At 40.9% G+C, this 10,761-nt stretch overlaps 1 protein-coding gene across 1 annotated transcript; it reads right to left on the minus strand.

The window, feature by feature from the left end:
• Positions 1-38: 38 nt before the first annotated feature.
• LOC139159476 (lysozyme C, milk isozyme-like) lies at positions 39-6,448 on the minus strand. The gene is made up of 4 exons (XM_070736793.1): positions 6,313-6,448; positions 5,504-5,665; positions 4,578-4,656; positions 39-72 (listed from the first exon to the last, which is right to left on the minus strand). Exons 1-4 carry the CDS (start codon positions 6,446-6,448, stop codon positions 39-41), a joined length of 411 nt encoding a protein of 136 aa, XP_070592894.1.
• Between the last annotated feature and the right edge of the window lie 4,313 nt (positions 6,449-10,761).

Consider the following 10,761-nt stretch of genomic DNA (forward strand, 5'->3'; position numbering starts at 1 on the left):
CATGTAGGTTTTTACTGCTGACAATCTCTACTAACTTTTTAAAAAGGAATGTAATAACCAGCATTACTGCTCCTAGTAAACCCAATAAGGCATAAGCAATATTGAATTTTAAGCGGGAACGTATTAGGATTGCAAGAACTAGAACTCACAATTTATTTGGAGAATATCAGGTTAGGGAATATATTTACAAATAAACTGAGAATTTTATCTGCCAAAATACATACCTAAGTGCACTATTGTTTCAACTTATTGTATATATAGTAATACTTAAAAATTGTTTTCCCATATGAGCTCACAAATTAGCCATCCATTAATAAGCTGATCCTTGATTTTCTAAGAAAAATACCTGTGCTGGAATGTAATGTGGAGGTGGATTGCCAAGAGAGCTGGGCTGTATTTCATAAGAATAAGAGGCAACTTTGTATGATAGAAAAATGAATGAAGACAGCCCATCTTTAATAGTTTACAGACTACATTGTAGAAGTGGATAGCAACATTTTTAACAGGAAAGATTTTGTCTGTAGGTGTGAAACAATAAAGAACTCACTGGTGAAAATTACCATGTGTCATTCTTGATTTCGAGCCTGACATTTTCATGAATAGCCAGTTTAGTCTCACAATTAAGGCACCAGGCTATAAGGCAGGAAACTATGAGTTCAGGTCCTGCTATAGCCATGAAAGCCAGCTGGGTGGATTTGTGTCAGTCATTCTCTGTCATTCCTACTTACCTCACAGGGTTGTTGTGGGAAAATGGGAAGAGCAAGGTATGTTGGATATGTGCGCTGTCTTGAGTTATTTGTAAAAATATTAAGAGTGAGATACAAATAAATATATAACAATTTCAAGAAAGTTTACTAATATTGTATGAAGAGATGCATTAGGATTTCTTGTTAGATGATGTTAAGCTTTGAACCTACAACCTATGTGGTTGCATAGATCTGCTGCACCAGAGGAATGATTGCAGCCTGTTCAGTTATGCAAGAATCATGAAGGATGAAAGAAAATAAATTAAGCATGGAATATGGAAAGGCATAATGCATAATATTCATTTTATTGAAGCAGGGTTTGAAGATTTTAAAACATAAACTTGTTCCCTCATTCCCCATTGAGAAATCATCATTTTCATGGAAAGAAAATCCATCCATCCTAACTAGGAAGGTACAAGCATAGAATCAGTGTTAAATGTGGGTTATATAAGAAATAGCATCGTTTTCATCACAGGAGGAGGAAGAGAAATGAAGGACAATCAGCCTCTCAGCTAGCAGTCCCGAGCCCATTTTGACAGACCTCTTCCTTTGCAGCTTTTGCTCCAGCCTCCCCTAGGAGTAAGAATAAGAATATTGCTTTTCTGTCTAAATCATACATGTGATACTTTATTCAAGAGATTCAGGAAGTTTCAAGGGAGCTAGTTTTTCATTGAATCTCCTTTTCCCCAGCTTAAACTCCAAAGAAAATAATTGTTTTAGGTAAAATAGTTTACTGATGCCCAACAGATGCTACTGATGCCCAATGGATAGTCTGGATTCCCATATAATCTTGCCATAATCCCTGTTAGGCTGTGTTGGTATTCAGCCAGTTCGGGCTGGTTCGAGTGAACCAGTTGTTAAATTGCACGCTGGCCTCATCCCATCCTGCCCAGCCAATACTGCCCTCACACGCCTTGCCTGGTGCCTTAGGGTCACATTGCAGCAAAGTTGAAGCTGTTCTTTGGCTCCCTCAACCACGTGGCCACGTGGCCCAGCCTTCTTGCCTGCCTTTGCAATGGCCTACAATGCAGGGCCTCCCACTCTTCTTGGCTGCTCTCACTTGCTCCAGCAGCAGAACAGGCATAGCTAGGGAAGCTGGGCTGGGAAGGGTAGTCTATCTGTGCCCACCTGGCTACTGGCCACAGCCTACTTCCATCCGATCACCTTGCCCTGCAGCCAGCCCCATAGGCCTGCACTTGCCTCCTGTCCGGGCGACAGTGGCCTACCCCAATTGGATCACCTTGTTGTGCAGCTGGCCCTGTAGGCCTGAGTCTACCTCCCACCTGGTAACAGCAGCCTACCCTAATCAGATCACCTTGCTATACAACTGGCCATGTAGGCCTGCACCTCCCTCCCTCCCTCCCTTGGCTTCATCCTGAGCAGCAATCCCAGCACTGGTCTGGCATCCACCACCACTTTGTGAGACAATCAACCTGCCTAGTCCAACCCTGACAGACTCCTGCCAGTCTCCTGGGAAGAGTGCTAATCTCTGCAGTTGCTGGGTGTCACCTGCCAACGTGCAGGGAACCAACCAGGGAGCATTAGGGTATGTGGCCTGCATCTCACCCCTTCCTCACCAGCTGAGGATGACAAATAGCCCAATGGGCCTACCAGAAGTTCAGAAGCTTCAGTGAGGCCTGCACTCATGTGTGTGGGCATCCCAAGGGGGGCTGTGCGTGCATGTGGGATGGAGGGCATTGCATTATGGGTGTGGGCACACGTGCACTCGCTATTGCGCATGCACACACCCTTTTGACACCCAAGCCAAAAAAAGGGTTGCCACTGGTATAGGGTCTCATGCTTGAGTAAGGGTTGGACTAGAAAACCTCCAAGTCCCTTCCAATTCTGTTATTCTTTAAAAATCGCTCCATTTAGTCTTACCAAGAGAATGGTGCTAAACTATACTTGGAAATGTACATCAGGTCTTCTGATAGCAAAATTTCATCTTATTGGCTAGTATCAAGGGGAAGATGACTTTGAAAAAGCTTCCTCTCTCAACATAACATGCAAGACAAGGCGAAGATTGGCTGGGTGAGGAAGAGCAAGGAGAGGAGAGGCCAGGTGAGGTGCCGTCTATATGAGTGATATCAAGTTAGCCATGCCCAACTGGTCACATGACTACCCAGTCATGCCCCCAGTTACAGGACTGCCAAGTCATGCCCAGCTGGCCATGTGACCACCCAGCCATATGATCACCCAGCCACGACCACACACCCACATGACCACCCAGCCACGCCCACATAACCTGTTGCTCAACAGACCTAAAATATGTGGTGACCACCAGGCTCACAAAATCCTGCCCAAAACCTTAGAGTGTCTTAGTAGGATACAAAGCAGTGTAACTTTTAGATAACTCTAATTGCTGACCACATAATGTCTTTATGACTGTGTGACTGTGACTTGTTGCTTATATCCTAAGATTTTTATTAATATTGCTTCTTCATTGCTTATTTGACCCCTATAACAATTATTAAGTGTTGTACCACATGATTCTTGAAAAATGTATATTTTATTTTATGTACGTTGAGAGCATATGCACCAAGACAAATTCCTTGTGTGTCCAATCACACTTGGCCAATAAAAATTCTATTCTATTCTATTCTGAATCGCTTTTAAATGCTGGTTGCTGGCTTAAGAGTTTCCCATCTAATGTTCTACTGCTGCAGCCTCCTTTCCTACCCATCCTATAATTGGAGGCTTCATAAACTATCTCTCCCTGCTTCTCTTACTACCAATACTACCCAGTTCTCTGGTCCGTTGGAGTTCATTCCAAGATGGTGAGCTGTGGTAGCACAGTGGTTAGAATGCAGTACTGCAGGCTACTTTTGCTGACTGATGGCTGCCTGCAGTTTGGCAGTTTGAGTCTCACCAGCTCAAGGTTGATTCAACCTTCTATCCTCCTGAAGTCAATAAAATGAGGACTCAGATTGTTGGGGGGCAATATGCTGACTTTATAAACTATTTAGAGCAGTGTTTCTCAACCTTTCTAATGCTCTGACCCCTTAATACAGTTCCTCAGGTTGTGGTGACCCCCAACCATAAGTCTAGTGCCAATTCTCCCAACAGAACTTGAATCTGATTGGCAGGAAGGTCAGAGGGACATGCCCACTGTAAACGCCTGATTGGTTGGATTGTAAAAATTCCAAGGTGCCAGAATAGAAGCTTTAGTTCCTAACACCATGGGAAATTTTTCTTTTTCCCTGGTCTAGGCGACCCCTGTGAAACTTTCGTTCGACTCCCAAAGGGGTCCCGACCCCCAAGTTGAGAACCACTGATTTAGAGAGTGCTGTAAAGCACTATGAAATGGTATATAAATCTAAGTCTAATTGTGATTGCTATTCTTGGGATCAGAAGTCTGGTGTTTAAAAGGCCATTTGCCAAATTCCTTTCCTTGCTGTTCCAATTGGATGTTAAACCTCAATGGTGAATCTGTGTTTAAAAAGATATATAAATAGCAAACAAGCAAAAACTGGATGATGGATGTAAAATTACTGCGAAGAAATTATCTGGCCTATAAAAATAGGCCTCAGCATTCATCCTGTTAATATTTGTGCCAATAATCAACCTTTAATCTATTTTAAACCTACTTTCAAACTGTGATTTAAAAGACCATTAAACCCAAATTCAAAAGGCTGTTAAACTCCTATTCTAAAGGCACCGGAATGGAAGTATAGCAATAAAAATACAGTGTGTCAGATTCTGAAAGTATTTTTCTTCACCAATATTAAAGCTGTACAATAGTCTAAAGAAAGGTAGTTATCTTTCATGACCAATAGTTGATCTGCTACCGAATGCTACAAGTAGAAAGACGTTAACAGGAGATTGACTCACCAAGCATTCATGCCTTTGTGATCACGCACAATTCTCTTAGCACAAGCAATATCATCTGTGATGTCATCATTTGTGAAATCTGATGGGAGAAGCAAATAAAAATATGTGTCATTCCACATGTTTCAAAGTTATTTTCAAATATTTGCATAAAATTATTATAGAAAGAGAGAGGGGGGAGAGAAAGAGAGAAAGGGGGAGAGAGAAAGAGAGAAAGGGAAGCAGGAAGCGAGCTACTTGAAACATTGCAAAAAATAAATCCAGATAGCATCGTCAGTCCAACATTTAAGAGAATGTTGAGCCACATGAGACACTGCAACCCCATCAAATACTGGTCTGGGTTGGGTGGTTTGGAGGCACCAAGTCAGATATGTCTTTGTAGGGAAAGATAGACAACTTGTGAGAAGCTTAAAAATAGGACACTAAATAGAGGAGCAGACTGAGGAAGGATAACAGGTTAACAAAAACAATGTGTCTAGGTACTATCACAATGACCCAAGTAGGAACTTGAAACAATTTTGAGAGGCAGGATGATTAAATGTTAATCTTCATAAAGTGAGGGGTGCAACTGAATAATTACAGAGACCAATAAAGAAGAAGAAGGATTAGAATTTCCCTACAAAATTTACAGTTGAGATATTTGGGGCATTTCACTTTTTGCTTTTCTAATGAAATAGGTAGTAGATCAGGTCAGGAAAACAACACTACAAGGATCATGGGAATCTATAGTGCCTCATTATCTTAGATCACAATAATAAGAACACCACACGCACAACCAGGATCAAAGTGCAGTAATTTTCAATCTCTTTCAGATACTTCCTGGTTTCCCAGGACTGAGTTGTCATTCTTTTCTCATGAACGTTTGCTTAATAGTTCTCCCAACAGCTCTTGCATTACTTTATCAAGATTTTTTTCTCTACATATCTTACCACTACAAAGCTTGTTGCATTTATTAGCTGTAGGCCCCTGGTTATTGTTGCACCAATAGCCGCTGTTTATCTGGAAAATCCCATAGCCACGACTGCCATCCGTATTTGGTGGCCCCACAACTTGGCTATTGTATTTGCTTTCATGATAAGCCATGCAGACCCCTGGAAGAAAGCAAACAGACAAAGGAGTATAAAAGGTTATCATACTCTCAGCTTCAGGGCAAACTGGTAAAAAGCGAGACAATCCCACTAAAAGTGGGACGTCTGGTCACCTTATGTTAATAGCACATAAAGCATCCTCTCTTTTCTTCTCTCTTGCTAATCAGGCCTTGCAGGGAGGAGATATTTTCCCATTGCAGATTTTTTGCACCGCTGCACCTGTGGAAAATCTTCTGGGATGGTTCCTTTAACCATATTTGATTTAGGGGAATTTGAAGGATCTGAGAGGATGCTTATAGCTGCCTATTTATAAACTGTCTCTATTAGTTAAGCCAGTTATTGTTAAGGGGTAATACAATGTTTGAAGCAAATCCCAGTTCTGTTCTTGTCCCAAACTAGTGACAAACTGGAGATCAATCACCTTCATTAAAGTCAGAATGCTAATACAGATTTAAAAAGTAAACGTTTCCCTGTCCAATCATCTCCTATTTTAGAGTGCAGGATGAAACATGAAATCTCATTTGTGATGGGAAGAAAGGGTATTTTTCATTCTAAGAAGCTAGAGCAGAGCTTTTTAATCACTGAGTGGGCTGGATGAAATTTTCTGTACATCTGGTTATTCCTAAGGTGGAGAAAAAGAGTAAACTCACAGTCTTCCAAGCTGGTCTTCTTATATCCATCAAGGCCACTTTGTTTCAGATGTGAAGCCAGATCACAACGGGAAAAAAGTTTGGCTTCATTGGCTGCAGTGAGGAGGAAGAGGAGGGTGGGCACTAATGCCTTCATTCTGTTGCTTCTTGGAGGACAATGTCTGATTTCTCCAGTGCAGCTACAGGATTTTATAGTCACAGAAATGGGCACGCCTGGAGGCACTGTAAACGAAGTATGTAGCAATAATAATTCAAAAACATGAGGTAATTATGCACTGATCAACAGAGAGTGCTGAGGGCAAAATATAAATCAATCAATCAATCAATCAATCAAATAAAACAAACAAATAAATGCCAAAAATAAATAAAGAAATAGTTTTTAGGTACAATTTTACGGAGGTTCTCCTCCTATCTCTCTGGTCATTCGCAGTTGGTGTTAGTGGGGAGTCAGAGGCCCACCCCTCATTGATTTTATTTAATCAAGTTGGTTTGCAGTCATAGTGATATTGCTGTGGCCTTATTAAGGATACAATTCAAAAATACATTTACCTTGGAGCAGGAAGCATTTAATAGAAAAGAAGCAAAGGGAAATGGTGAACATATTAAGATCTATTAGTATAAAAGGTTGGAAAATTTAAGATGGTCAAGAGAACAATTGCCTGTAGAAGAGTTAATTTTCAATGGGTTTGATATGCACAATTAAGAGAAAATTAAAGATACTGTAGATAAAAAGATGGCAGGAATTGAACAACATAAGACAGAATTTGAAAATGAGTTACGTACAGGGACTTCCGGTTTGACGTCATGTCATGGCGGAGCGGTCTTCAAGGGCTCCCGAGATCGATCTCCGCGTTTCAGCTTTTTGGCTCGCCATTTGCGGCAGTTGCAGCCTGGAGGGACGAGCAACTTGTAGGGGAACTCTCTGTGCACCCGTAGCGGTAAGGCAACCCGCGGGGGGAGCAGAGAATCGCCCGGGCCTGGGGCTGAAGAGATCGGCCTGTGCCGATCCGGAGACGTGGCTGCCCGACATTCTGCAGGAAGCTAGAAGAGCAGCTAATATAGACCAAGTATCGGGGTTGTGAATATCGAATATCGAATTGGATGGTATGATGGTTGGTGAGATTGAGAAGGGTTTTTGTTGAACGGTGACGAGCGGTGGTGAGCGGTGTTCCCTTGCTGTGAAGAAAAGAGAAACCAACTCAGTGATATAGCAAGATCTTAGGGCGGCGGCCATTATCGAGTGAGGAAGAGAGGTCGGGGGATCGCATTAAACAGATCGGTGTCGAAGGTGGAACCTGGTTGGAACTTTCCCTCGCATTCGGCCTTTTGTGTTGGAGTGGACAACATCTGTTTGGATCAGCAGCAAGAGCAAAGTGGATTCTTGGTGAAAGTGAATGATGGTTTGTGGAGGTTTGTGAAAGTTCGTGGAAGTTTCTGGAAGTTATGAGAAGGAGTGATACTTGGCTATTTGGAGTGGCCCAAACCGAATTTTGTGAACCAGAAGCCAGCGCTGATACAAGGGTAATTCAGCATATACAAGTTTGAAATATTTGATTCGTTGGAAATAATTGAAACAGCTTTTGGGAATACAAAACAATTATAAGAGGGTATAAGCGGGTCAAAGTTTGGCGTTAACTTTTGTATAAATTCTCTGACTCTTTCTGACTCTGACTACGGTACAAACTTTGAAGATTTCTATTAAACCCTTGATTATCGACTACTTAAATTGGAATTAACTTATCTCTTCCGATTATAATACTCTTAGATTTTTTGAATAATTGATTATCATTAAACTGTTGACTAACTCTTGATTAAGAAAAATAAATATTGAAGACAGAAGACAGAAGATAGAAGATAAAAGGAAATTATTTAAAGCTGTGTTAAAACATCTTGTCTTAAAATATAACTATAAACTTTATAATCTTTTTTCTAGTATACTTTAGTTCTTTGCTTCAACCTTTCCCTACTCTCTCTCTTACTTTAGTATATAATATAATATAAGATTTTGATATTTATATATTTAGGAATATTGCTATTAGATAGATTGGACTTAAGTTTTGAGTTTCATATTTAAAGGTGTGTTTAAGACTTAACTGTGCTCAGAACACTAGGATATAAAGATTATTTACTACTCACTAGTTAATCAAGAATACCAAAGTTAAATACCAGAGTATTATTCAATTAAGAGTATCAAAGTATTTTTGGAACTAAATTATTTTTATAAAGATTTTATAAAGATTTTATAAATTTAAACCAACTGGTAATTGTATAACTTTTGATGAATTGACTAGACTGAACTGATTTTGATTGTTATTTAAACCAATTAATTAATTAATTAACTAATTTAAGAGATTAACTGTTTTTACAAACTATATTGCAATTATAACTATACAGTGGTACCTCAAGATACGAACCCCTCGTCTTATGAACAACTCGTGATACGAACCCGGGGTTCAGAAAAATGTTGCCTCTTCTTACGAACTTTTTTCAAGTTACGAACCGGCGTTCGGAGACTGCTGGGAAGCCGCGCGGCTGTTTTAAAAGGTGACAGCCGGGCGGCGGGGCTTCCCAGAAGCCTCCCGAACGCCGGTTCGTAACTCGAACAAAGTTCGTAAGAAGAGGCAAAATTTTTCTGAACCCCGGGTTCAGTTCGGGAGGTTGGTGGGAAGCCCCCCCAGCCCGGCTGTCACCTTTTAAAACAGCCGCGCGGCTTCCCAGCTGTCTCCTGAAGCCGAACGCCAAAGTCGAACTTCCGCGTTAGGTTTCGGGAGACAGCTGGGAAGCCGCACGGCTGTTTTAAAAGGTCGCAGCCAGCCTGGGGGGCTTCCCAGCACCCCCCCGAACCTGGCTAACCAAGAATTTATTCAAAATATTACAGAATCAGAGATTCTCCCTAACACCTGGGCGGACCATAATCCAATTTGGTTAAAATGGAAAGAGCAGGAAAGATTTATTAAAAAAAGGTGGTCATTAAATCAATCTGTTATTAAGGAAAAGGATTATACACTAAAGATGGAAAAGGAACTAAAATACTTCTTAGAAATAAACGATAACGGTGAAACAAATAAAGCCAACCTATGGGACACCACGAAGGCCTATATCAGAGGCCTATCGATATCATACTTAGTGGTATATACAGGTGGTATATCTGGGTTGCAAAAAATAAATTAGAATAAAAATTTAATTAATTTAAGTAAAATTAAAAAAAAAAATTAGGAACCCCAATATCAAATTTAGAAGTAACAAACTCAAATACTATTTATATACAGTGGAACCCCGACATAAGAGCTGCTCTACTTAAGAGCAACTCGAGATAAGAGCTGGGAGGGGAGAGATATTTTTGTTCTACTTACAAGCCCAAATTCGAGATACAAGCGCCAAGGAGCTGTCTCCTGAAGCCAAACGCTAACTTCCGCGTTCGGCTTCAGGAGACAGCTGCGAAGCGGCGCGCGTGTTTTAAAAGGTTGCAGCCGGCCTGGGGGACTCGGGGGGGTGCTTGCAGCTTTCTTTCTTGCTCTTTTTCTTTCTCTCTTTTACCTTCCCTTCCTCTATTTCTTCTTTTCTTTCTCCTTCCCACCTTCTTCCCTCCCTCCCTCCCTTCACTCATTCCTCTCTTACTCTCCCCTTTCATAAGTTTCCTTGCTTCCTTCCTCTGTTCCTGTCCCTTCCCCCTTTCTTTCTTTCTTTCTTTCTTTCTTGCTTGCTTGCTTTCTTGCTCTTTTTCTTTCTCTCTTTTACCTTCCCTTCCTCTATTTCTTCTTTTCTTTCTCCTTCCCACCTTCTTCCCTCCCTCCCTCCCTCCACTCATTCCTCTCTTACTCTCCCCTTTCATAAGTTTCCTTGCTTCCTTCCTCTGTTCCTGTCCCTTCCCTCTTTCCTTCCTTCCTTCCCACCCTCCGTCCATTCATTCACCCATTCCTCTCTTGATCGCTTAAAGCCGGTCCCTGGTGCAAAAAGGGTTGGGGACCTCTGTCCTACAGGATTGGGTGGCAGAGAAGTTGAACATATGTAAATTTAAAAGTTTAAGAAAGTTTACAAGTTAAGTGAAAGAAACTTCATTATTCATTTATATGTACATGTACATTTCTTCATTAAAAACATGTCTTTCTGCATAATTTAGACTAACTTTGTGAGTTTTTTGAGGGCTGGAACCAATTAAAATTATTTACATTAATTCCTATGGGGAAAAGTCGTTCGAGATAAGAGCTGCTCGACTTAAGAGCCCAGGTCCGGAACGAATTAAACTCGTATCTCGAGGTACCACTGTATATTAATATAACATAGCACCATTATACCATTGAAACAAGAAGGATATACGAGTGATAAAATGATATGAAGATCATGGCAATGTATTTATGTAACCGATGTATAACAAAGCAGTAAAAGGAAGATTTTCCTTTGTAGATCAGACATAAGCTGCACACAAAATTCCCTACTCCTAGAGTAGTT

The sequence above is a fragment of the Erythrolamprus reginae genome, chromosome 2 (genome assembly GCF_031021105.1).
Source record: "Erythrolamprus reginae isolate rEryReg1 chromosome 2, rEryReg1.hap1, whole genome shotgun sequence".
Taxonomy (NCBI): domain Eukaryota; kingdom Metazoa; phylum Chordata; class Lepidosauria; order Squamata; family Dipsadidae; genus Erythrolamprus; species Erythrolamprus reginae.

Bases quoted from the DNA above. Each gene is read 5' to 3' on its own strand.
- LOC139159476 (XM_070736793.1), bottom strand. From the start codon at position 6,448: ATGAAGGCATTAGTGCCCACCCTCCTCTTCCTCCTCACTGCAGCCAAT. The intron at 5,666-6,312 runs GTGAGTTTACTC...GCTTTCTTCCAG, and splicing joins GAAGACCAGCTTGGAAGACT to GGGTCTGCATGGCTTATCAT. The intron at 73-4,577 runs GTGAGTCAATCT...TGGGTTTACTAG, and splicing joins CACAAAGGCATGAATGCTTG to GAGCAGTAATGCTGGTTATT.